Source organism: Scyliorhinus torazame, chromosome 19 (assembly GCF_047496885.1).
Source record: "Scyliorhinus torazame isolate Kashiwa2021f chromosome 19, sScyTor2.1, whole genome shotgun sequence".
NCBI classification, from domain to species: Eukaryota; Metazoa; Chordata; class Chondrichthyes; order Carcharhiniformes; family Scyliorhinidae; genus Scyliorhinus; species Scyliorhinus torazame.
In genome coordinates, this window is record NC_092725.1 from 31466111 (window position 1) to 31493116 (window position 27006).

The 27006-nt window shown below is 52.5% G+C and overlaps 1 protein-coding gene across 1 annotated transcript in view; it reads left to right on the forward strand.

The window, feature by feature from the left end:
- stx1b (syntaxin 1B) overlaps nt 1-27006 on the forward strand; it is a 196532-nt gene that overhangs the window by 73886 nt on the left and 95640 nt on the right. The window contains exon 2 of the mRNA XM_072484177.1: nt 16584-16658. Coding sequence (XP_072340278.1) covers nt 16584-16658 — 75 coding nt within the window. The remainder of the gene's footprint in view (nt 1-16583; nt 16659-27006) is intronic.

A 27006-nucleotide genomic window follows, 5' to 3' on the forward strand; every position in this document is an offset into this window, starting at 1 on the left:
CTTTTTAAATCTCCGCTCCGACTCTCAGCTCCTACTCTTTTTAAATCTCCACTCTGACTCGCAGCTCCTGCCCTTTTTAAATCTCCGCTGCGACTCTCAGCTCCCGCTCTTTTTAAATCTCTGCTCCGACTCTCAGCTCCCGCTCTTTTTAAATCTCTGCGCTGATTTTCAGCTGCCGCTCTTTTTAAATCTCTGCTCCGACTTGCAGCTCCCGCTCTTTTTAAATCTCCGCTCCGACACGCAGCTCCCGCTCTTTTTAAATCTCCGCTCCGACTCTCAGCTCCCGCTCTTTTTAAATCTCCGCTCCGACTCTCAGCTCCTGCTCTTTTTAAATCTCCGCTCCGACTCTCAGCTCCTGCTCTTTTTAAATCTCCGCTCCGACTCTCAGCTCCTGCTCTTTTTAAATCTCTGCTCCGACTCTCAGCTCCCGCTCTTTTTAAATCTCTGCTCCGACTCTCAGCTCCTGCTCTTTTTAAATCTCAGCTCCGACTCGCAGCTCCCGCTCTTTTTAAATCTCCGTTCTGACTCGCAGCTCCCACGCTTTTTAAATCTCCGCTCTGACTCGCAGCTCCCGCTCTTTTTAAATCTCCGCTCCGACTCGCAGCTCCTGCTCTTTTTAAATCTCCGCTCCGACTCCCAGCTCCTGCTCTTTTTAAATCTCCGCTCCGACTCACAGCTCCTGCCCTTTTTAAATCTCCGCTCTGACTCGCAGCTCCTGCCCTTTTTAAATCTCCGCTGCGACTCTCAGCTCCCGCTCTTTTTAAATCTCTGCTCCGACTCTCAGCTCCCGCTCTTTTTAAATCTCTGCGCTGATTTGCAGCTGCCGCTCTTTTTAAATCTCTGCTCCGACTTGCAGCTCCGGCTCTTTTTAAATCTCCGCTCCGACACGCAGCTCCCGCTCTTTTTAAATCTCCGCTCCGACTCTCAGCTCCTGCTCTTTTTAAATCACCGCTCTGACTCGCAGCTCCTGCTCTTTTTAAATCTCCGCTCCGACTCTCAGCTCCCGCTCTTTTTAAATCTCTGCTCCGACTCTCAGCTCCTGCTCTTTTTAAATCTCAGCTCCGACTCGCAGCTCCCGCTCTTTTTAAATCTCCGTTCTGACTCGCAGCTCCCACGCTTTTTAAATCTCCGCTCTGACTCGCAGCTCCTGCTCTTTTTAAATCACCGTTCCGACTCCCTGCTCCCGCTCTGTTTAAATCTCTGCTCCGACTCACAGCTCCTGCTCTTTTTAAATCTCAGCTCCGACTCTCAGCTCCCGCTCATTTTAAATCTCAGCTCCGACTCGCAGCTCCCGCTCTTTTTAAATCTCCGCTCAGACTCGCAGCTCCTGCTCTTTTTAAATCTCCGCTCCGACTCGCAGCTCCCGCTCTTTTTAAATCTCCGCTCCGACTCTCAGCTCCCGCTCTTTTTAAATCTCCGCTCAGACTCTCAGCTCCTGCTCTTTGTAAATCTCCGCTCCGACTCACGGCTCCTGCTCTTTTTAAATCGCCGCTCCGACTCTCAGCTCCTGCTCTTTTAAAATCTCCGCTCCGACTCTCAGCTCCCGCTCTTTTTAATTCTCTGCTCCGACTCGCAGCTCCCGCTCCTTTTCAATCTCTACTCTGACTCGCAGCTCCCGCTCTTTTTAAATCTCCGATCCGACTCTCAGCTCCGGCTCTTTTTAATTCTCTGCTTCGACTCGCAGCTCCCGCTCTTTTTAAATCTCCTCTCCGACTCTCAGCTCCCGCTCTTTTTAAATCCCCGCTCCGACTCTCAGCTCCTGCTCTTTTTAAATCTCCACTCTGACTCGCAGCTCCTGCCCTTTTTAAATCTCCGCTGCGACTCTCAGCTCCCGCTCTTTTTAAATCTCTGCTCCGACTCTCAGCTCCCGCTCTTTTTAAATCTCTGCGCTGATTTGCAGCTGCCGCTCTTTTTAAATCTCTGCTCCGACTTGCAGCTCCCGCTCTTTTTAAATCTCCGCTCCGACACGCAGCTCCCGCTCTTTTTAAATCTCCGCTCCGACTATCAGCTCCCGCTCTTTTTAAATCTCCGCTCCGACTCTCAGCTCCTGCTCTTTTTAAATCTCCGCTCCGACTCTCAGCTCCTGCTCTTTTTAAATCTCCGCTCCGACTCGCAGCTCCTGCTCTTTTTAAATCTCCGCTCCGACTCTCAGCTCCCGCTCTTTTTAAATCTCTGCTCAGACTCTCAGCTCCTGCTCTTTTTAAATCTCAGCACCGACTCACAGCTCCCGCTCTTTTTAAATCTCTGCGCTGAGTTGCAGCTCCCGTTCTTTTTAAATCTCCGCTCCGACTTGCAGCTCCCGTTCTTTTTAAATCTCAGCTCCGACTCGCAGCTCCCGCTCTTTTTAAATCTCCGCTCCGACTCTCAGCTCCCGCTCTTTTTAAATCTCTGCTCAGACTCTCAGCTCCCGCTCTTTTTAAATCTCTGCTCCGACTCTCAGCTCCTGCTCTTTTTAAATCTCCACTCTGACTCGCAGCTCCTGCTCTTTTTAAATCTCCGCTCCGACTCTCAGCCCCCGCTCTTTTTAAATCTCTGCTCAGACTCTCAGCTCCTGCTCTTTTTAAATCTCAGCTCCGACTCGCAGCTCCCGCTCTTTTTAAATCTCTGCGCTGAGTTGCAGCTCCCGTTCTTTTTAAATCTCCGCTCCGACTTGCAGCTCCCGTTCTTTTTAAATCTCAGCTCCGACTCGCAGCTCCCGCTCATTTTAAATCTCCGCTCCGACTCTCAGCTCCCGCTCTTTTTAAATCTCCGCTCCGACTCTCAGCTCCTGCTCTTTTTAAATCTCCGCTCCGACTCTCAGCTCCTGCTCTTTTTAAATCTCCGCTCCGACTCACAGCTCCTGCTCTTTTTAAATCTCCCCTCCGACTCTCAGCTCCTGCTCTTTTCAAATCTCCGCTCCGACTCTCAGCTCCCGCTCTTTTTAATTCTCTGCTCGGACTCGCGGCTCCCGCTCTTTTTAAATCTCGACTCTGACTCGCAGCTCCCGCTCTTTTTAAATCTCCGCTCCGACTCGCAGCTCCTGCTCTTTTTAAATCTCCGCTCCGACTCCCAGCTCCTGCTCTTTTTAAATCTCCACTCTGACTCGCAGCTCCTGCCCTTTTTAAATCTCCGCTGCGATTCTCAGCTCCCGCTCTTTTTAAATCTCTGCTCCGACTCTCAGCTCCCGCTCTTTTTAAATTTCTGCGCTGAATTGCAGCTGCCGCTCTTTTTAAATCTCTGCTCCGACTTGCAGCTCCCGCTCTTTTTAAATCTCCGCTCCGACACGCAGCTCCCGCTCTTTTTAAATCTCCGCTCCGACTCTCAGCTCCCGCTCTTTTTAAATCTCCGCTCCGACTCTCAGCTCCTGCTCTTTTTAAATCTCCGCTCCGACTCTCAGCTCCTGCTCTTTTAAAATCTCCGCTCCGACTCTCAGCTCCCGTTCTTTTTAATTCTCTGCTCGGACTCGAGGCTCCCGCTCTTTTTACATCTCTACTCTGACTCGCAGCTCCCGCTCTTTTTAAATCTCCGCTCCGACTCGCAGCTCCTGCTCGTTTTAAATCTTCGCTCCGACTCCCAGCTCCCGCGCTTTTTAAATCTCCGCTCTGACTCGCAGATCCTGCTCTTTTTAAATCTCCGCTCCGACTCCCAGCTCCCGCTCTTTTTAAATCTCTGCTCTGACTCTCAGCTCCTGCTCTTTTTAAATCTCTGCTCCGACTCTCAGCTCCTGCTCTTTTTAAATCACCGCTCTGACTCGCAGCTCCTGCTCTTTTTAAAACTCCGCTCCAACTCTCAGCTCCCACTCTTTTTAAATCTCTGCTCCGACTATCAGCTCCTGCTCTTTTTAAATCTCAGCTCCGACTCGCAGCTCCCGCTCTTTTTAAATCTCCGTTCTGACTTGCAGCTCCCGCGCTTTTTAAATCTCCGCACCGACTCGCAGCTCCCCCTCTTTTTAAATCTCTGCTCCGACTCGCAGCTCCCGCTCTTTTTAAATCTCAGCTCCGACTCGCAGCTCCCGCTCTTTTTAAATCTCCGTTCTGACTCGCAGCTCGCGCGCTTTTTAAATCTCCGCTCTGACTCGCAGCTCCTGCTCTTTTTAAATCTCCGTTCCGACTCCCAGCTCCCGCTCTTTTTAAATCTCTGCTCCGATTCTCAGCTCCTGCTCTTTTTAAATCTCAGCTCCGACTCGCAGCTCCCGCTCTTTTTAAATCTCCGTTCTGACTCGCAGCCCCTGCTCTTTTTAAATCTCCGCTCCGACTCCCATCTCCTGCTCTTTTGAAATCTCTGCTCTGAGTTGCAGCTCCCGCTCTTTTTATATCTCCGCTCCGACTCGCTGCTCCCGCTCTCTTTAAATCTCAGCTCCGACTCGCAGCTCCCGCTCTTTTTAAATCTCAGCTCCGACTCGCAGATCCCGCTCTTTTTAAATCTACGCTCCGACTCTCTGCTCCCGCTCTTTTTAAATCTCCGCTCCGACTCTCAGCTCCTGCTCTATTTAAATCTCCGCTCTGACTCTCATCTCCCGCTCTTTTTAAATCTCCGTTCCGACTCTCAGCTCCCGCTGTTTTTAAATCTCTGCTCCGACTCTCAGCTCCTGCTCCTTTTAAATCTCCGCTCCGACTCTCAGCTCCCGCTCGTTTTCAATCTCCGCTCCGACTCACAGCTCCTGCTCTTTTTAAATCTCCGATCCAACTCTCAGCTCCTGCTCCTTTTAAATCTCTGCTCCGACTCTCAGCTCCCACTCTTTTTAATTCTCTGCTCCGACTCGCAGCTCCCACTCTTTTTAAATCACTACTCTGACTCGCAGCTCACGCTCTTTTTAAATCTCCGCTCCGACTCTCAGCTCCCGCTCATTTTAAACCTCCGCTCCGACTCTCAGCTCCTGCTCTTTTTAAATCTCCACTCTGACTCGCAGCTCCCGCCCTTTTTAAATCTCCGCTCCGAATCTCAGCTCCCGCTCTTTTGAAATCTCTGCTCCGACTCTCAGCTCCTGCTCTTTTTAAATCTCTGCTCCGACTCTCAGCTCCCGCTCTTTTTAAATCTCCGCTCCGTCTCGCAGCTCCCGCTCTTTTTAAATCTCAGCTCCGACTCGCAGCTCCTGCTCTTTTTAAATCTCCACTCTGACTCGCAGCTCCTGCTCTTTTTAAATCTCCGCTCGGAATCTCATCTCCCGCTCTTTTTAAATCTCTGCTCTGAGTTGCAGCTCCCGCTCTTTTTAAATCTCCGCTCCGACTCGCAGCTATCGCTCTTTTTAAATCTCTGCTCTGAGTTGCAGCTCCCGCTCTTTTTAAATCTCCGCTCCGACTCACAGCTCCCGCTCTTTTTAAATCTCCGCTCCGACTCGCAGCTATCGCTCTTTTTAAATCTCTGCTCTGAGTTGCAGCTCCCGCTCTTTTTAAATCTCCGCTCCGACTCGCAGCTCCTGCCCTTTTTAAATCTCCGCTCCGAATCTCAGCTCCCGCTCTTTTGAAATCTCTGCTCCGACTCTCAGCTCCTGCTCTTTTTAAATCTCTGCTCCGACTCTCAGCTCCCGCTCTTTTTAAATCTCCGCTCCGTCTCGCAGCTCCCGCTCTTTTTAAATCTCAGCTCCGACTCGCAGCTCCTGCTCTTTTTAAATCTCCACTCTGACTCGCAGCTCCTGCTCTTTTTAAATCTCCGCTCCGAATCTCATCTCCCGCTCTTTTTAAATCTCTGCTCTGAGTTGCAGCTCCCGCTCTTTTTAAATCTCCGCTCCGACTCGCAGCTATCGCTCTTTTTAAATCTCTGCTCTGAGTTGCAGCTCCCGCTCTTTTTAAATCTCCGCTCCGACTCACAGCTCCCGCTCTTTTTAAATCTCCATACTGACTCGCAGCTCCCGCGCTTTCTAAATCTCCGCTTTGACTCGCAGCTCCTGCTCTTTTTAAATCTCCGTTCCGACTCCCATCTCCTACTCTTTTTAAATCTCTGCTCCGAGTTGCAGCTCCCGCTCTTTTTAAATCTCCGCTCCGACTCACAGCTCCCGCTCTTTTTAAATCTCAGCTCCGACTCACAGCTCCCGCTCTTTTTAAATCTCCGCTCCGACTCGCAGCGCCCCCTCTTTTTAAATCTTCGCACCGACTCTCAGCTCCCGCTCTTTTTAAATCTCCGCTCCGACTTGCAGCTCCCGTGCTTTTTAAATCTCAGCTCCAACTCACAGCTCCCGCTCTTTTTAAATCTCCGCTCCGACTCTCAGCTCCCGGTCTTTTTAAATCTCCGCTCCGACTCTCAGCTCCCGCTCTTTTTAAATCTCCGCTCCGACTCACAGCTCCTGCTCTTTTTAAATCTCCGCTCCGACTCTCAGCTCCTGCTCTTTTAAATCTCCGCTCCGACTCTCAGCTCCCGCTCTTTTTAATTCTCTGCTCCGACTCGCAGCTCCCCCACTTTTTAAATCTCCGCTCCGACTCTCAGCTCCCGCTCTTTTTAAATCTCCGCTCCGACTCGCAGCTCCTGCTCTTTTTAAATCTCCGTCCTGACTCACAGCTCCCGCGCTTTTTAAATCTCCGTTCTGACTCGCAGCTCCTGCTCTTTTTAAATCTCCGCTCTGACTCTCCGCTCCCGCTCTTTTCAAATCTCCACTCTGATTCGCAGCTCCCGCTCTGAGACACCAGTCAGAGTACAGATATCTCCCTGAGAGAGAGAGGGAACTGAGAGACACCAGTCAGTGTGCAGATATCTCCCTGAGATAGAGAGGACTGAGAGACACCAGTCAGTGTACAGATATCTCCCTGAGAGAGAGAGAACTGAGAGACACCAGTCAGTGTACAGATATCCTCCTGAGAGACTGCGGGGACTGAGAGACACCAGTCAGTGTACAGATATCTACTTGAGAGAGAGGGGGGACTGAGAGAAACTGGTCAGTGTACAGATATCTCCCTGAGAGAGAGGACTGAGAGACACCAGTCAGTGTGCAGATATCTCCCTGAGAGAGAGGGGATTGAGAGACACCAGTCAGGGCACAGACACCTCCCTGAGAGAGAGAGGGGACTGAGAGACACCAGTGAGTCTACAGGTAGCACCCTGAGATAGTGAACTAAGAGACACCAGTCAGTGTACAGATATGTCCCTGAGAGAGAGGGGACTGAGAGTCACCAGTCAGAGTACAGATATCTGACTGAGAGAGAGAGGGAACTGAGAGAAACCAGTCAGTGTGCAGATATCTCCCAGAGCGAGAGGGGGGACTGAGAGACACCAGTCAGGGTATAGATATCTCCCTGATAGAGAGAGGACTGAGAGACAGCAGTCAGAGTCCAGATATCTCCCTGAGAGAGAGAGGGAACTGAGAGACACCAGTAAGTGTGCAGATGTCTCCCAGAGAGAGAGGGGGGACTGAGAGACACCAGTCAGTGTACAGATATCTCCGAGAGAGAGAGGGAACTGAGAGACACCAGTCAGTGTACAGATATCACCCTGAGAGAGAGAGGGGACTGAGAGACACCAGTCAGAGTACAGATCTCCTCCTGAGAGACTGAGGGGCCTGAGAGATACCAGTCAGTGTACAGATATCTCCATGCGAGAGCGAGGACTGAGTGACACCAGTCAGTGTACAGCTATCTCCCTGAGAGAGAGAGGGGACTGAGAGACACCAGTCAGTGTACAGATATCTCCCTGAGAGAGAGAGGGGACTGAGAGACACCAGTCAGTGTACAGATATCTCCCTGAGAGGGGGGACAGAGAGAAACCAGTCAGTGTACAGAAACCTCCCTGAGAGACAGGCGATTGAGAGACACCAGTCGGTGTACAGACACCTCCCTGAGAGAGAGAGAGGACTGAGAGACACCAGTCAGTGTGCAGATATCTCAGTGAGAGAGAGGGGACTGAGAGACACCAGTCAGTGTACAGATATCCTCCTGAGAGACTGCGGGGACTGAGAGACACCAGTCAGTGTACAGATATCTCCTTGAGAGAGAGGGGGGACTGGGAGAAACTGGTCCGTGTACAGATATCTCCCTGAGAGAGAGGACTGAGAGACACCAGTCAGTGTGCAGATATCTCCCTGAGAGAGAGGGGATTGAGAGACACCAGTCAGGGCACAGACACCTCCCTGATAGAGAGATGGGACTGAGAGACACCAGTGAGTCTACAGGTAGCACCCTGCGATAGTTAACTAAGAGACACCAGTCAGTGTACAGATATCTCCCTGAGAGAGAGGGGACTGAGAGTCACCAGTCAGAGTACAGGTATCTCCCTGACAGAGAGAGGGGACTGAGAGACACCAGTCCGTCCACAGATATCTCCCTGAGAGAGAGAGAGAGAGGACTGAGAGACACCAGTCAGAGTCCAGATATCTCCCTGAGAGAGAGAGGGAACTGAGAGACACCAGTAAGTGTGCAGATGTCTCCCAGAGAGAGAGGGGGGACTGGGAGACACCAGTTAGTGTACAGATATCTCCGAGAGAGAGAGGGAACTGAGAGACACCAGTCAGTGTACAGATATCACCCTGAGAGAGAGAGGGGACTGAGAGACACCAGTCAGTGTACAGATATCTCCCTGAGAGAGAGAGGACTGAGTGACACCAGTCAGTGTACAGAGATCTCCCTGAGAGAGGGGTGACTGAGAGACACCAGTCAGTGTACAGATATCTCCCTGAGAGGGGGGACTGAGAGAAACCAGTCAGTGTACAGTTATCTCCCTGAGAGAGAGGCGATTGAGAGACACCAGTCAGGGTACAGATACCTCCCTGAGAGAGAGAGAGGACTGAGAGACACCAGTAAGTGTGCAGATATCTCAGTGAGAGAGAGAGGGGACTGAGAGACACCAGTCAGTGTACAGATATCCTCCTGAGAGACTGCGGGGACTGAGAGACACCAGTCAGTGTACAGATATCTCCTTGAGAGAGAGGGGGGACTGAGAGAAACTGGTCAGTGTACAGATATCTCCCTGAGAGAGAGAGGGGACTGAGAGACACCAGTCAGTGTGCAGATATCTCCCTGAGAGAGAGGGGATTGAGAGACACCAGTCAGGGCACAGACACCTCCCTGAGAGAGAGAGGGGACTGAGAGACACGAGTGAGTCTACAGGTAGCACCCTGAGATAGTGAACTAAGAGACACCAGTCAGTGTACAGATATCTCCCTGAGAGAGAGGGGACTGAGAGTCACCAGTCAGAGTACAGGTATCTCCCTGACAGAGAGAGGGGACTGAGAGACACCAGTCCGTCCACAGATATATCCCTGAGAGAGAGAGAGAGAGAACTGAGAGACACCAGTCAGTGTACAGATATCCTCCTGAGAGACTGCGGGGACTGAGAGACACCAGTCAGTGTACAGATATCTACTTGAGAGAGAGGGGGGTCTGAGAGAAACTGGTCAGTGTACAGATATCTCCCTGAGAGAGAGGCGACTGAGAGACACCAGTCAGTGTACAGATATCTCCCAGAGAGAGAGGGGACTGAGAGACACCAGTCAGTGTGCAGATATCTCCCTGAGAGAGAGAGGGAACTGAGAGTCACCAGTCAGTGTACAGATATCTCCCTGAGAGAGATAGAGGGGATTGAGAGACACCAGTCAGGGCACAGACACCTCCCTGAGAGAGAGAGGGGACTGAGAGACACCAGTGAGTCTACAGGTAGCACCCTGAGATAGTGAACTAAGAGACACCAGTCAGTGTACAGATATCTCCCTGAGAGAGAGGGGACTGAGAGTCACCAGTCAGAGTACAGGTATCTCCCTGACAGAGAGAGGGGACTGAGAGACACCAGTCAGTGTACAGATATCTCCCTGAGAGAGAGAGGGGACTGAGAGACACCAGTCCGTCCACAGATATCTCCCTGAGAGAGAGAGGGAACTGAGAGAAACCAGTCAGTGTGCAGATATCTCCCAGAGCGAGAGGGGGGACTGAGAGACACCTGTCAGGGTATAGATATCTCCCTGAGAGAGAGAGGACTGAGAGACAGCAGTCAGAGTCCAGATATCTCCCTGAGAGAGAGAGGGAACTGAGAGACACCAGTAAGTGTGCAGATGTCTCCCAGAGAGAGAGGGGGGACTGAGAGACACCAGTCAGTGTACAGATATCTCCGAGAGAGAGAGGGAACTGAGAGACACCAGTCAGTGTGCAGATATCACCCTGAGAGAGAGAGGGGACTGAGAGACACCAGTCAGAGTACAGATATCCTCCTGAGAGACTGAGGGGCCTGAGAGATACCAGTCAGTGTACAGATATCTCCCTGCGAGAGCGAGGACTGAGTGACACCAGTCAGTGTACAGATATCTCCCTGAGAGAGAGAGGGGACTGAGAGACACCAGTCAGTGTACAGATATCTCCCTGAGAGGGGGGACAGAGAGAAACCAGTCAGTGTACAGATATCTCCCTGAGAGAGAGGCGATTGAGAGACACCAGTCGGTGTACAGATACCTCCCTGAGAGAGAGAGAGGACTGAGAGACACCAGTCAGTGTGCAGATATCTCAGTGAGAGAGAGAGGGGACTGAGAGACACCAGTCAGTGTACAGATATCCTCCTGAGAGACTGCGGGGACTGAGAGACACCAGTCAGTGTACAGATATCTCCTTGAGAGAGAGGGGGGACTGAGAGAAACTGGTCCGTGTACAGATATCTCCCTGAGAGAGAGAGGGGACTGAGAGACACCAGTCAGTGTGCAGATATCTCCCTGAGAGAGAGGGGATTGAGAGACACCAGTCAGGGCACAGACACCTCCCTGAGAGAGAGAGGGGACTGAGAGACACAAGTGAGTCTACAGGTAGCACCCTGAGATAGTGAACTAAGAGACACCAGTCAGTGTACAGATATCTCCCTGAGAGAGAGGGGACTGAGAGTCACCAGTCAGAGTACAGATATCTCCCTGAGAGAGAGAGGGAACTGAGAGAAACCAGTCAGTGTGCAGATATCTCCCAGAGCGAGAGGGGGGACTGAGAGACACCAGTCAGGGTATAGATATCTCCCTGAGAGAGAGAGGACTGAGAGACAGCAGTCAGAGTCCAGATATCTCCCTGAGAGAGAGAGGGAACTGAGAGACACCAGTAAGTGTGCAGATGTCTCCCAGAGAGAGAGGGGGGACTGAGAGACACCAGTCAGTGTACAGATATCTCCGAGAGAGAGAGGGAACTGAGAGACACCAGTCAGTGTACAGATATCACCCTGAGAGAGAGAGGGGACTGAGAGACACCAGTCAGAGTACAGATATCCTCCTGAGAGACTGAGGGGCCTGAGAGATACCAGTCAGTGTACAGATATCTCCATGCGAGAGCGAGGACTGAGTGACACCAGTCAGTGTACAGCTATCTCCCTGAGAGAGAGAGGGGACTGAGAGACACCAGTCAGTGTACAGATATCTCCCTGAGAGAGAGAGGGGACTGAGAGACACCAGTCAGTGTACAGATATCTCCCTGAGAGGGGGGACAGAGAGAAACCAGTCAGTGTACAGAAACCTCCCTGAGAGAGAGGCGATTGAGAGACACCAGTCGGTGTACAGACACCTCCCTGAGAGAGAGAGAGGACTGAGAGACACCAGTCAGTGTGCAGATATCTCAGTGAGAGAGAGGGGACTGAGAGACACCAGTCAGTGTACAGATATCCTCCTGAGAGACTGCGGGGACTGAGAGACACCAGTCAGTGTACAGATATCTCCTTGAGAGAGAGGGGGGACTGGGAGAAACTGGTCCGTGTACAGATATCTCCCTGAGAGAGAGGACTGAGAGACACCAGTCAGTGTGCAGATATCTCCCTGAGAGAGAGGGGATTGAGAGACACCAGTCAGGGCACAGACACCTCCCTGATAGAGAGATGGGACTGAGAGACACCAGTGAGTCTACAGGTAGCACCCTGCGATAGTTAACTAAGAGACACCAGTCAGTGTACAGATATCTCCCTGAGAGAGAGGGGACTGAGAGTCACCAGTCAGAGTACAGGTATCTCCCTGACAGAGAGAGGGGACTGAGAGACACCAGTCCGTCCACAGATATCTCCCTGAGAGAGAGAGAGAGAGGACTGAGAGACACCAGTCAGAGTCCAGATATCTCCCTGAGAGAGAGAGGGAACTGAGAGACACCAGTAAGTGTGCAGATGTCTCCCAGAGAGAGAGGGGGGACTGGGAGACACCAGTTAGTGTACAGATATCTCCGAGAGAGAGAGGGAACTGAGAGACACCAGTCAGTGTACAGATATCACCCTGAGAGAGAGAGGGGACTGAGAGACACCAGTCAGTGTACAGATATCTCCCTGAGAGAGAGAGGACTGAGTGACACCAGTCAGTGTACAGAGATCTCCCTGAGAGAGGGGTGACTGAGAGACACCAGTCAGTGTACAGATATCTCCCTGAGAGGGGGGACTGAGAGAAACCAGTCAGTGTACAGTTATCTCCCTGAGAGAGAGGCGATTGAGAGACACCAGTCAGGGTACAGATACCTCCCTGAGAGAGAGAGAGGACTGAGAGACACCAGTAAGTGTGCAGATATCTCAGTGAGAGAGAGAGGGGACTGAGAGACACCAGTCAGTGTACAGATATCCTCCTGAGAGACTGCGGGGACTGAGAGACACCAGTCAGTGTACAGATATCTCCTTGAGAGAGAGGGGGGACTGAGAGAAACTGGTCAGTGTACAGATATCTCCCTGAGAGAGAGAGGGGACTGAGAGACACCAGTCAGTGTGCAGATATCTCCCTGAGAGAGAGGGGTTTGAGAGACACCAGTCAGGGCACAGACACCTCCCTGAGAGAGAGAGGGGACTGAGAGACATGAGTGAGTCTACAGGTAGCACCCTGAGATAGTGAACTAAGAGACACCAGTCAGTGTACAGATATCTCCCTGAGAGAGAGGGGACTGAGAGTCACCAGTCAGAGTACAGGTATCTCCCTGACAGAGAGAGGGGACTGAGAGACACCAGTCCGTCCACAGATATATCCCTGAGAGAGAGAGAGAGAACTGAGAGACACCAGTCAGTGTACAGATATCCTCCTGAGAGACTGCGGGGACTGAGAGACACCAGTCAGTGTACAGATATCTACTTGAGAGAGAGGGGGGTCTGAGAGAAACTGGTCAGTGTACAGATATCTCCCTGAGAGAGAGGCGACTGAGAGACACCAGTCAGTGTACAGATATCTCCCAGAGAGAGAGGGGACTGAGAGACACCAGTCAGTGTGCAGATATCTCCCTGAGAGAGAGAGGGAACTGAGAGTCACCAGTCAGTGTACAGATATCTCCCTGAGAGAGAGAGAGGGGATTGAGAGACACCAGTCAGGGCACAGACACCTCCCTGAGAGAGAGAGGGGACTGAGAGACACCAGTGAGTCTACAGGTAGCACCCTGAGATAGTGAACTAAGAGACACCAGTCAGTGTACAGATATCTCCCTGAGAGAGAGGGGACTGAGAGTCACCAGTCAGAGTACAGGTATCTCCCTGACAGAGAGAGGGGACTGAGAGACACCAGTCAGTGTACAGATATCTCCCTGAGAGAGAGAGGGGACTGAGAGACACCAGTCCGTCCACAGATATCTCCCTGAGAGAGAGAGGGAACTGAGAGAAACCAGTCAGTGTGCAGATATCTCCCAGAGCGAGAGGGGGGACTGAGAGACACCTGTCAGGGTATAGATATCTCCCTGAGAGAGAGAGGACTGAGAGACAGCAGTCAGAGTCCAGATATCTCCCTGAGAGAGAGAGGGAACTGAGAGACACCAGTAAGTGTGCAGATGTCTCCCAGAGAGAGAGGGGGGACTGAGAGACACCAGTCAGTGTACAGATATCTCCGAGAGAGAGAGGGAACTGAGAGACACCAGTCAGTGTGCAGATATCACCCTGAGAGAGAGAGGGGACTGAGAGACACCAGTCAGAGTACAGATATCCTCCTGAGAGACTGAGGGGCCTGAGAGATACCAGTCAGTGTACAGATATCTCCCTGCGAGAGCGAGGACTGAGTGACACCAGTCAGTGTACAGATATCTCCCTGAGAGAGAGAGGGGACTGAGAGACACCAGTCAGTGTACAGATATCTCCCTGAGAGGGGGGACAGAGAGAAACCAGTCAGTGTACAGATATCTCCCTGAGAGAGAGGCGATTGAGAGACACCAGTCGGTGTACAGATACCTCCCTGAGAGAGAGAGAGGACTGAGAGACACCAGTCAGTGTGCAGATATCTCAGTGAGAGAGAGAGGGGACTGAGAGACACCAGTCAGTGTACAGATATCCTCCTGAGAGACTGCGGGGACTGAGAGACACCAGTCAGTGTACAGATATCTCCTTGAGAGAGAGGGGGGACTGAGAGAAACTGGTCCGTGTACAGATATCTCCCTGAGAGAGAGAGGGGACTGAGAGACACCAGTCAGTGTGCAGATATCTCCCTGAGAGAGAGGGGATTGAGAGACACCAGTCAGGGCACAGACACCTCCCTGAGAGAGAGAGGGGACTGAGAGACACAAGTGAGTCTACAGGTAGCACCCTGCGATAGTTAACTAAGAGACACCAGTCAGTGTTCAGATATCTCCCTGAGAGAGAGGGGACTGAGAGTCACCAGTCAGAGTACAGGTATCTCCCTGAGAGAGAGAGAGAGAGGACTGAGAGACACCAGTCAGAGTCCAGATATCTCCCTGAGAGAGAGGGGACTGAGAGACACCAGTAAGTGTGCAGATGTCTCCCAGAGAGAGAGGGGGGACTGGGAGACACCAGTTAGTGTACAGATATCTCCGAGAGAGAGAGGGGACTGAGAGACACCAGTCAGTGTACAGATATCTCCCTGAGAGAGAGAGGACTGAGTGACACCAGTCAGTGTACAGAGATCTCCCTGAGAGAGGGGTGACTGAGAGACACCAGTCAGTGTACAGATATCTCCCTGAGAGGGGGGACTGAGAGAAACCAGTCAGTGTACAGATATCTCCCTGAGAGAGAGGCGATTGAGAGACACCAGTCAGGGTACAGATACCTCCCTGAGAGAGAGAGAGGACTGAGAGACACCAGTAAGTGTGCAGATATCTCAGTGAGAGAGAGAAGGGACTGAGAGACACCAGTCAGTGTACAGATATCCTCCTGAGAGACTGCGGGGACTGAGAGACACCAGTCAGTGTACAGATATCTCCTTGAGAGAGAGGACTGAGAGACATCAGTCAGTGTGCAGATATCTCCCTGAGAGAGAGGGGATTGAGAGACACCAGTCAGTGTACAGGTATCTCCCTGACAGAGAGAGGGGACTGAGAGACACCAGTCCGTCCACAGATATATCCCTGAGAGAGAGAGAGAGAGGACTGAGAGACACCAGTCAGAGTACAGATATCTCCCTGAGAGACAGAGGGAACTGAGAGAAACCAGTCAGTGTGCAGATATCTCCCAGAGCAAGAGGGGGGACTGAGAGACACCAGTCACGGTATAGATATCTCCCTGAGAGAGATAGTACTGAGAGACAGCAGTCAGAGTCCAGATATCTCCCTGAGAGAGAGAGGGAACTGAGAGACACCAGTAAGTGTGCAGATGTCTCCCAGAGAGAGCGGGGGGACTGAGAGACACCAGTCAGTGTACAGATATCTCCCTGAGAGAGAGGCGTCTGAGAGACACCAGTCAGTGTACAGATATCTCCCTGAGAGAGAGAGGACTGAGAGACACCAGTCAGTGTACAGATATCTCCGAGAGAGAGAGGGAACTGAGAGACACCAGTCAGTGTACAGATATCACCCTGAGAGAGAGAGGGGACTGAGAGACACCAGTCAGAGTACAGATATCCTCCTGAGAGAGAGAGGACTGAGTGACACCAGTCAGTGTACAGAGATCTCCCTGAGAGAGGGGTGACTGAGAGACACCAGTCAGTGTACAGATATCTCCCTGAGAGGGGGGACTGAGAGAAACCAGTCAGTGTACAGATATCTCCCTGAGAGAGAGGCGATTGAGAGACACCAGTCAGGGTACAGATACCTCCCTGAGAGAGAGACAGGACTGAGAGACACCAGTCAGTGTGCAGATATCTCAGTGAGAGAGAGAGGGAACTGAGAGACACCAGTCAGTGTACAGGTATCAACTTGAGAGAGAGGGGACTGAGAGACACGAGTCAGTGTACAGATATCTCCCTGAGAGAGAGAGGCGACTGAGAGACACCAGTCAGTGTACAGATATCTCCCTCAGAGAGAGGGGACTGAGAGACACCAGTCAGTGTACAGATATCTCCCTGAAGAGAGAGGGGACTGAGAAACACCAGTCAGTGTACAGATATCTCCCTGAGAGAGGAGAGGGGACTGAGAGACACCAGTCAGTGTACAGATATCTCCCTGAGAGAGAGAGAGGACTGAGAGACACCAGTCAGTGTACAGATATCTCCCTGACAGAGAGAGGGGACTGAGAGACACCAGTCTGTGTACAGATATCTCCCTGAGAGAGAGGGGACTGAGAGACACCAGTCAGTGTACAGATATCTCCCTGAGAGAGAGAGGGGACTGAGAGACACCAGTCAGTGTACAGATATCTCCCTGAGAGAGAGAGGGGACTGAGAGACACCAGTCTGTGTACAGATCTCAGATATCTCCCTGAGAGAGAGAGAGATGGGTAGCTGCTATGAACCCTCTGAGTGAGTAATTCTCTCCCTTCTCCGCCATTGGCTGGTAGTTCTCTGGCCCCTTTCAGTCTGAACTCTCGTGTTCCTTCTGTCTGAATTGAGATTTCTGTCCCAGGGGAAAGACAGCGACGATGATGATGAAGTCGTGCATGTCGATCGCGATCACTTCATGGATGAGTTCTTCGAGCAGGTGAGTATCGTCAGGTTCCAATCTGCCCCATGCCTTCCAGAGTCCTGGAATGGATCTGTGGAGCCGGGATGGTTCTCCTGGGAGCAGGGAAGGTTCAGGGGGAGATTGAATCGAGGTGTTTGGGAATCAGGAAGGGTCTCTGAGGCAGTCAATGGGGAGAAACTGTTCACAGTGACAGGAGCGTCGGGGAAACCAGAGGGACACAGATTGAAGGTGATTGGGGGGGGGGGGGGAGGAAATGGGGGTGGGGGGGTGGGGAGGAAATGGGGGGGGGAGGGGGGGAGGAAACGGGGGGGGGAAAGATGAGTTTGGACACAGCGAGTTGTTGTGATCTGGAAGTTGCTGCCTGAACGGGGGGAGGAAGCAGATTCAATAAAAGCGCTCAAAATGGAGAGTTGGACAAATAGTTGAATTGGAAAAATTTATAGGACGGTGCGGGGGGGAGGGAGGGGTGCTTGACGGTGAGGGACAGTTGGTTTGGCATTGATTCAGGGCTATGGGGAGAGAGCGGGGCAGTGGGATTAGTTTGGGGATTGATCCAGGGCTATGGAGAGAGAGTGGGGCAGTGGGATTAGTTAGGGATTGATACAGGGCTATGGGGAGAGAGCGGGGCAGTGGGATTAGTTTGGGATTGATACAGGGCTATGGGGAGAGAGCGAGGCAGTGGGATTAGTTTGGGATTGATACAGGGCTATGGGGAGAGAGCGGGGCAGTGGGATTAGTTAGGGATTGATACAGGGCTATGGGGAGAGAGCGGGGCAGTGGGATTAGTTAGGGATTGATGCAGGGCTATGGGGAGAGTGGGGCAGTGGGATTAGTTTGGGGATTGATACAGGGCTATGGGGAGAGAGCGGGGCAGTGGGATTAGTTTGGGGATTGATACAGGGCTATGGGGAGAGAGCGGGGCAGTGGGATTAGTTTGGAATTGATACAGGGCTGTGTGGAGAAAGTGCGGCAGTGGGATTTGTTTGGGATTGATACAGGGCTATGGGGAGAGAGCGGGGCAGTGGGATTAGTTAGGGATTGATACAGGGCTATGGGGAGAGTGGGGCAGTTAGATTAGTTTGGGGATTGATACAGGGCTGTGTGGAGAAAGTGCGGCAGTGGGATTTGTTTGGGATTGATACAGGGCTATGGGGAGAGAGCGGGGCAGTGGGATTAGTTAGGGATTGATACAGGGCTATGGGGAGAGTGGGGCAGTTAGATTAGTTTGGGGATTGATACAGGGCTATGGGGAGAGAGCGGGGCAGTGGGATTAGTTTGGGATTGATACAGGGCTGTGTGGAGAAAGTGCGGCAGTGGGATTTGTTTGGGATTGATACAGGGCTATGGGGAGAGAGCGGGGCAGTGGGATTAGTTAGGGATTGATACAGGGCTATGGGGAGAGAGCGGGGCAGTGGGATTAGTTAGGGATTGATACAGGGCTATGGGGAGAGTGGGGCAGTTAGATTAGTTTGGGGATTGATACAGGGCTATGGGGAGAGAGCAGGCAGTGTGCTTATTTTGGGATTGATACGGGGCTATGGGGAGAGAGCGGGGCAGGGGTTAGTTTGGGGATTGATACAGGGCTATGGGGAGAGAGCAGGCAGTGTGCTTATTTTGGGATTGATACAGGGCTATGGGGAGAGCGGAAGGTGGGATTAGTTTGGGGATTGATCCAGGGCTATGGGGAGAGAATGGGGCAGCGGGATTAGTTTGTGGATTGATACAGTATTGTTGGGAAAGAGTGGGGCAGTGGTATTAGTTTGGGGATTGATACAGGGCTATGGGGAGAGAGTGGGGCAGTGGGGTTAGTTTGGGATTGATACAGGGCTATGGGGAGAGAGTGGGGCAGTGGGGTTAGTTTGGGATTGATACAGGGCTATGGGGAGAGAGCGGGGCAGTGGGATTAGTTTGGGATTGATCCAGGGCTATGGGGAGAGAGCGAGGGAGTGGGATTAGTTTGGGGATTGATACAGGACTATGGGGAGAGAATGGGGCAGCGGGATTAGTTTGTGGATTGATACAGTATTGTTGGGAAAGAGTGGGGCAGTGGTATTAGTTTGGGGATTGATACAGGGCTATGGGGAGAGAGTGGGGCAGTGGGATTAGTTTGGGATTGATACAGGGGTATGGGGAGGGAGCGGGGCAGTGGGATTAGTTTGGGGATTGATACAGGGCTATGGGGAGAGAGTGGGGCAGTGGGATTAGTTTGGGATTGATACAGGGCTATGGGGAGAGAGTGGGGCAGTGGGGTTAGTTTGGGGATTGATCCAGGGCTATGGGGAGAGAGTGGGGCAGTGGGATTAGTTTGGGATTGATACAGGGGTATGGGGAGGGAGCGGGGCAGTGGGATTAGTTTGGGGATTGATCCAGGGCTATGGGGAGAGAGCGGGGCAGTGGGATTAGTTTGCGGATTGATACAGGGATATGGGGAGAGAGCCGGGCAGTGGGATTAGTTTGCGGATTGACACAGGGCTATGGGGAGAGAGCGGGGCAGTGGGATTAGTTAGGGATTGATGCAGGGCTATGGGGAGAGTGGGGCAGTGGGATTAGTTTGGGGATTGATACAGGGCTATGGGGAGAGAGCGGGGCAGTGGGATTAGTTTGGGGATTGATACAGGGCTATGGGGAGAGAGCGGGGCAGTGGGATTAGTTTGGAATTGATACAGGGCTGTGTGGAGAAAGTGCGGCAGTGGGATTTGTTTGGGATTGATACAGGGCTATGGGGAGAGAGCGGGGCAGTGGGATTAGTTAGGGATTGATACAGGGCTATGGGGAGAGAGCGGGGCAGTGGGATTAGTTAGGGATTGATACAGGGCTATGGGGAGAGTGGGGCAGTTAGATTAGTTTGGGGATTGATACAGGGCTATGGGGAGAGAGCGGGGCAGTGGGATTAGTTTGGGATTGATACAGGGCTGTGTGGAGAAAGTGCGGCAGTGGGATTTGTTTGGGATTGATACAGGGCTATGGGGAGAGAGCGGGGCAGTGGGATTAGTTAGGGATTGATACAGGGCTATGGGGAGAGAGCGGGGCAGTGGGATTAGTTAGGGATTGATACAGGGCTATGGGGAGAGTGGGGCAGTTAGATTAGTTTGGGGATTGATACAGGGCTATGGGGAGAGAGCAGGCAGTGTGCTTATTTTGGGATTGATACGGGGCTATGGGGAGAGAGCGGGGCAGGGGTTAGTTTGGGGATTGATACAGGGCTATGGGGAGAGAGCAGGCAGTGTGCTTATTTTGGGATTGATACAGGGCTATGGGGAGAGCGGAAGGTGGGATTAGTTTGGGGATTGATCCAGGGCTATGGGGAGAGAATGGGGCAGCGGGATTAGTTTGTGGATTGATACAGTATTGTTGGGAAAGAGTGGGGCAGTGGTATTAGTTTGGGGATTGATACAGGGCTATGGGGAGAGAGTGGGGCAGTGGGGTTAGTTTGGGATTGATACAGGGCTATGGGGAGAGAGTGGGGCAGTGGGGTTAGTTTGGGATTGATACAGGGCTATGGGGAGAGAGCGGGGCAGTGGGATTAGTTTGGGATTGATCCAGGGCTATGGGGAGAGAGCGAGGGAGTGGGATTAGTTTGGGGATTGATACAGGACTATGGGGAGAGAATGGGGCAGCGGGATTAGTTTGTGGATTGATACAGTATTGTTGGGAAAGAGTGGGGCAGTGGTATTAGTTTGGGGATTGATACAGGGCTATGGGGAGAGAGTGGGGCAGTGGGATTAGTTTGGGATTGATACAGGGGTATGGGGAGGGAGCGGGGCAGTGGGATTAGTTTGGGGATTGATACAGGGCTATGGGGAGAGAGTGGGGCAGTGGGATTAGTTTGGGATTGATACAGGGCTATGGGGAGAGAGTGGGGCAGTGGGGTTAGTTTGGGGATTGATCCAGGGCTATGGGGAGAGAGTGGGGCAGTGGGATTAGTTTGGGATTGATACAGGGGTATGGGGAGGGAGCGGGGCAGTGGGATTAGTTTGGGGATTGATCCAGGGCTATGGGGAGAGAGCGGGGCAGTGGGATTAGTTTGCGGATTGATACAGGGATATGGGGAGAGAGCCGGGCAGTGGGATTAGTTTGCGGATTGACACAGGGCTATGGGGAGAGAGCGGGGCAGTGAGATTAGTTTGGGGATTGATACAGGGCTATGGGGAGAGAGTGGGGCAGTGGGATTAGTTTGGGGATTGATCCAGGGTTATGGGGAGAGCGGAAGGTGGGATTAGTTTGGGGATTGATACAGGGCTATGGGGAGAGAATGGGGCAGTTGGATTAGTTTGGGATTGATACAGGGCTATGGGGAGAGAGTGGGGCAGTGGGATTAGTTTGGGGATTGACACAGGGCTATGGGGAGAGAGTGGGGCAGTGGGATTAGTTTGGGATTGATACAGGGCTATGGGGAGAGAATGGGGCAGTTGGATTAGTTTAGGATTGATACAGGGCTATGGGGAGAGAGTGGGGCAGTGGGATTAGTTTGGGGATTGACACAGGGCTATGGGGAGAGAGTGGGGCAGTGGGATTAGTTTGGGATTGATACAGGGCTATGGGGAGAGAGTGGGGCAGTGGGATTAGTTTGCGGATTGACACAGGGCTATGGGGAGAGAGTGGGGCAGTGGGATTAGTTTGGGGATTGATACAGGGCTATGGGGAGAGAGTGGGGCAGTGGGATTAGTTTGGGGATTGATCCAGGGCTATGGGGAGAGAGTGGGGCAGTGGGATTAGTTTGGGGATTGATACAGGGCTATGGGGAGAGAGTGGGGCAGTGGGATTAGTTTGGGATTGATACAGGGCTATGGGGAGAGAGTGGGGCAGTGGGATTAGTTTGCGGATTGACACAGGGCTATGGGGAGAGAGTGGGGCAGTGGGATTAGTTTGGGGATTGATACAGGGCTATGGGGAGAGCGGAAGGTGGGATTAGTTTGGGATTGATCCAGGGCTATGGGGAGAGCGGGGCAGTGGGATTAGTTTGGGATTGATACAGGATTGTGGGGAAAGAGTGGGACAGTGGGATTAGTTTGGGGATTGATACAGGGCTATGGGGAGAGAGTGGGGCAGTGGGATTAGTTTGGGATTGATCCAGGGCTATGGGGAGAGAGTGAGGGAGTGGGATTAGTTTGGGGATTGATACAGGACTATGGGGAGAGAATGGGGCAGTGGGATTAGTTTGGGATTGATACAGGGGTATGGGGAGGGAGCGGGGCAGTGAGATTAGTTTGGGATTGATACAGGGCTATGGGGAGAGAGCGGGGCAGTGGGATTAGTTTGGGATTGATACAGGGCTATGGGGAGAGAGTGGGGCAGTGGGATTAGTTTGGGGATTGATACAGGGCTATGGGGAGAGAGCGGGGCAGTGGGATTAGTTTGGGGATTGATACAGGGCTATGGGGAGAGAGTGGGGCAGTGGGATTAGTTTGGGGATTGATCCAGGGCTATGGGGAGAGAGTGGGGCAGTGGGATTAGTTTGGGGATTGATACAGGGCTATGGGGAGAGAGCGGGGTAGTGGGATTAGTTTGGGATTGATACAGGGCTATGGGGAGAGCGGGACAGTGGGATTAGTTTGGGATTGATACAGGGCTATGGGGAGAGAGCGGGGCAGTGGGATTAGTTTGGGATTGATACAGGGCTATGGGGCGAGAGCAGGGCAGTGGGATTAGTTTGGGATTGATACAGGGCTATGGGGAGAGAGTGGGGCAGTGGGGTTAGTTTGGGGATTGATCCAGGGCTCTGGGGAGAGAGTGGGGCAGTGGGATTAGTTTGGGATTGATTCAGGGGTATGGGGAGGGAGCGGGGCAGTGGGATTAGTTTGGGGATTGATCCAGGGCTATGGGGAGAGAGCGGGGCAGTGGGATTAGTTTGGGGATTGATACAGGGCTATGGGGAGAGCGGGGCAGTGGGATTAGTTTGCGGATTGATACAGGGCTATGGGGAGAGAGCGGGGCAGTGGGATTAGTTTGGGGATTGATACAGGGCTATGGGGAGAGTGGGGCAGTGGGATTAGTTTGCGGATTGACACAGGGCTATGGGGAGAGAGCCGGGCAGTGGGATTAGTTTGCGGATTGACACAGGGCTATGGGGAGAGAGCGGGGCAGTGGGATTAGTTTGGGGATTGATACAGGGCTATGGGGAGAGAGCGGGGCAGTGGGATTAGTTTGGGGATTGATACAGGGCTATGGGGAGAGTGGGGCAGTGGGATTAGTTTGCGGATTGACACAGGGCTATGGGGAGAGAGCCGGGCAGTGGGATTAGTTTGCGGATTGACACAGGGCTATGGGGAGAGAGCGGGGCAGTGGGATTAGTTTGGGGATTGATACAGGGCTATGGGGAGAGAGTGGGGCAGTGGGATTAGTTTGGGGATTGATCCAGGGCTATGGGGAGAGCGGAAGGTGGGATTAGTTTGGGGATTGATACAGGGCTATGGGGAGAGAATGGGGCAGTTGGATTAGTTTGGGATTGATACAGGGCTATGGGGAGAGAGTGGGGCAGTGGGATTAGTTTGGGGATTGACACAGGGCTATGGGGAGAGAGTGGGGCAGTGGGATTAGTTTGGGATTGATACAGGGCTATGGGGAGAGAATGGGGCAGTTGGATTAGTTTAGGATTGATACAGGGCTATGGGGAGAGAGTGGGGCAGTGGGATTAGTTTGGGGATTGACACAGGGCTATGGGGAGAGAGTGGGGCAGTGGGATTAGTTTGGGATTGATACAGGGCTATGGGGAGAGAGTGGGGCAGTGGGATTAGTTTGCGGATTGACACAGGGCTATGGGGAGAGAGTGGGGCAGTGGGATTAGTTTGGGGATTGATACAGGGCTATGGGGAGAGAGTGGGGCAGTGGGATTAGTTTGGGGATTGATACAGGGCTATGGGGAGAGAGTGGGGCAGTGGGATTAGTTTGGGATTGATACAGGGCTATGGGGAGAGAGTGGGGCAGTGGGATTAGTTTGCGGATTGACACAGGGCTATGGGGAGAGAGTGGGGCAGTGGGATTAGTTTGGGGATTGATACAGGGCTATGGGGAGAGCGGAAGGTGGGATTAGTTTGGGATTGATCCAGGGCTATGGGGAAAGCGGGGCAGTGGGATTAGTTTGGGATTGATACAGGATTGTGGGGAAAGAGTGGGACAGTGGGATTAGTTTGGGGATTGATACAGGGCTATGGGGAGAGAGTGGGGCAGTGGGATTAGTTTGGGATTGATCCAGGGCTATGGGGAGAGAGTGAGGGAGTGGGATTAGTTTGGGGATTGATACAGGACTATGGGGAGAGAATGGGGCAGTGGGATTAGTTTGGGATTGATACAGGGGTATGGGGAGGGAGGTGGGCAGTGAGATTAGTTTGGGATTGATACAGGGCTATGGGGAGAGAGCGGGGCAGTGGGATTAGTTTGGGATTGATACAGGGCTATGGGGAGAGAGTGGGGCAGTGGGATTAGTTTGGGGATTGATACAGGGCTATGGGGAGAGAGCGGGGCAGTGGGATTAGTTTGGGGATTGATACAGGGCTATGGGGAGAGAGTGGGGCAGTGGGATTAGTTTGGGGATTGATCCAGGGCTATGGGGAGAGAGTGGGGCAGTGGGATTAGTTTGGGGATTGATACAGGGCTATGGGGAGAGAGCGGGGTAGTGGGATTAGTTTGGGATTGATACAGGGCTATGGGGAGAGCGGGACAGTGGGATTAGTTTGGGATTGATACAGGGCTATGGGGAGAGAGCGGGGCAGTGGGATTAGTTTGGGATTGATACAGGGCTATGGGGCGAGAGCAGGGCAGTGGGATTAGTTTGGGATTGATACAGGGCTATGGGGAGAGCGGGACAGTGGGATTAGTTTGGGGATTGATACAGGGCTATGGGGAGAGCGGAAGGTGGGATTAGTTTGGGGATTGATCCAGGGCTATGGGGAGAGAGCGAGGGAGTGGGATTAGTTTGGGATTGATACAGGGCTATGGGGAGAGCGGGGCAGTGGGATTAGTTTGGGATTGATACAGGATTGTGGGGAAAGAGTGGGGCAGTGGGATTAGTTTGGGATTGATACAGGGCTATGGGGAGAGAGCGGGGCAGTGGGATTAGTTTGGGATTGATACAGGGCTATGGGGAGAGAGTGGGGCGGTGGGATTAGTTTGGGGATTGATACAGAGCTATGGGGAGACAGTGGGGCGGTGGGATTAGTTTGGGGATTGATCCAGGGCTATGGGGAGAGAGCGGGGTAGTGGGATTAGTTTGGGATTGATACAGGGCTATGGGGAGAGCGGGACAGTGGGATTAGTTTGGGATTGATACAGGGCTATGGGGAGAGAGCGGGGCAGTGGGGTTCGTTTGGGATTGATACAGGGCTATGGGGAGAGCGGGACAGTGGGATTAGTTTGGGATTGATACAGGGCTATGGGGAGAGAGCGGGGCAGTGGGGTTAGTTTGGGGATTGATACAGGGCTATGGGGAGAGAGCGGGGCAGTGGGATTAGTTTGGGATTGATACTGGGCTATGGGGAGAGAGCGGGGCAGTGGGATTAGTTTGGGATTGATACAGGGCTATGGGGAGAGAGCGGGGCAGTGGGATTAGTTTGGGATTGATACAGGGCTATGGGGAGAGAGTGGGGCGGTGGGATTAGTTTGGGGATTGATCCAGGGCTATGGGGAGAGAGCGGGGCAGTGGGGTTAGTTTGGGGATTGATACAGGGCTATGGGGAGAGCAGGGCAGTGGGATTAGTTTGGGGATTTATACAGGACCGTGGGGAAAGAGTGGGGCAGTGGGATTAGTTTGGGATTGATACAGGATTATGGTGAGAGAGTTGGGCAGTGGGATAAGTTTGGGATTAATACAGGGCTATGGGGAGAGAGTGGGGCACTGGGATTAGTTTGGGATTGAAACATGGCTATGGAGAGATAGAACGGGGCAGTGGGATTAGTTTGGGGATTGATACAGTGCTATGGGGAGAGAGTGGGGCAGTGGGATTAGTTTGGGGATTGATTCGGGGCTATGGGAGGTTGGGGCAGTGGGATTAGTTTGGGATTGATACGGGACTATGGGGAGAGAGCGGGGCAGTGGGATTAGTTTGGGATTGATACAGGGCTATGGGGAGAGTGTGGGGCAGTGGGATAAATTTGGGGATTGATACAGGGCTATGGTGAGAGAGCGGGGCACTGGGATTAGTTGGGGTTTGATACAGGGCTATGGGGCGAGAGCAGGGCAGTGGGATTAGTTTGGGATTGATCCAGGGCTTTGGGGAGAGCGGGGCAGTGGGATTAGTTTGTGGATTGATACAGGGCTATGGGGAGAGAGCGTGGCAGTGGGATTAGTTTGGGATTGATAAGGGGCTATGGGGAGGCAGTGGGATTAGTTTGGGATTGACACAGGGCTATGGGGAGAGAGTGGGGCAGTGGGATTAGTTTCGCGATTGACACAGGGCTATGGGGAGAGAATCGGGCAGTGGGATAAGTTTGGGGTTGATACAGGGCTATGGGGAGAGAATGGGGCAGTAGGATTAGTTTGGGATTGATACAGTGCTATGGGGAGAGAGTGGGGCAGTGGGATTAGTTTGGGATTGATACAGGGCTACGGGGAGACAGTGGGGCAGTGGGATTAGTTTGGGATTGATACAGGGCTATGGGGTGAGAGTGGGGCAGTGGGATTAGTTTGGGATTGATACAGGGCTATGGAGAGAGTGGGACAGTGGGATTAGTTTGGGGATTGATACAGGGCTATGGGGAGAGAGTGGGGCAGTGGGATTAGTTTGGGGATTGATCCTGGGCTATGGGGAGAGCGGAAGGTGGGATTCATTTGGGGATTGATCCAGGGCTGTGGGGAGAGCGGAAGGTGGGATTAGTTTGGGGATTGATCCAGGGCTGTGGGGAGAGCGGAGCAGTGGGATTAGTTTGGGGATTGATACAGGACCATGGGGAAATTGTGGGGTAGTGTGATTAGTTTGGGACTGATACGGGGCTATGAGAAGAGTGACGGGTCGTGTGATTATGTTGGGATTGATACAGGACTATGGTGAGAGAGTTGAGCAGTGGGATAAGTTTGGGATTGATACAGGGCTCTGGGGAGAGAGTGAGGCACTGGGATTAGTTTGGGGATTGATACAGGGCTATGTGGAGAGCGGGGCAGTGGGATTAGTTTGGGGATTGATACAGGACCGTGGGGAAAGAGTGGGGCAGTGGGATAAGTTTGGGATTGATACAGGGCCATGGGGAGAGTGCGGGGTTGTGTGATTAGGTTGGGATTGATACAGGATTATGGTGAGAGAGTTGGGCAGTGGGATAAGTTTGGGATTAATACAGGGCTATGGGGAGAGAGTGGGGCAGTGGAATTAGTTTGGGATTGATACAGGGCTATGGGGCGAGAGTGGGGCAGTGGGATTAGTTTGGGGATTGATAC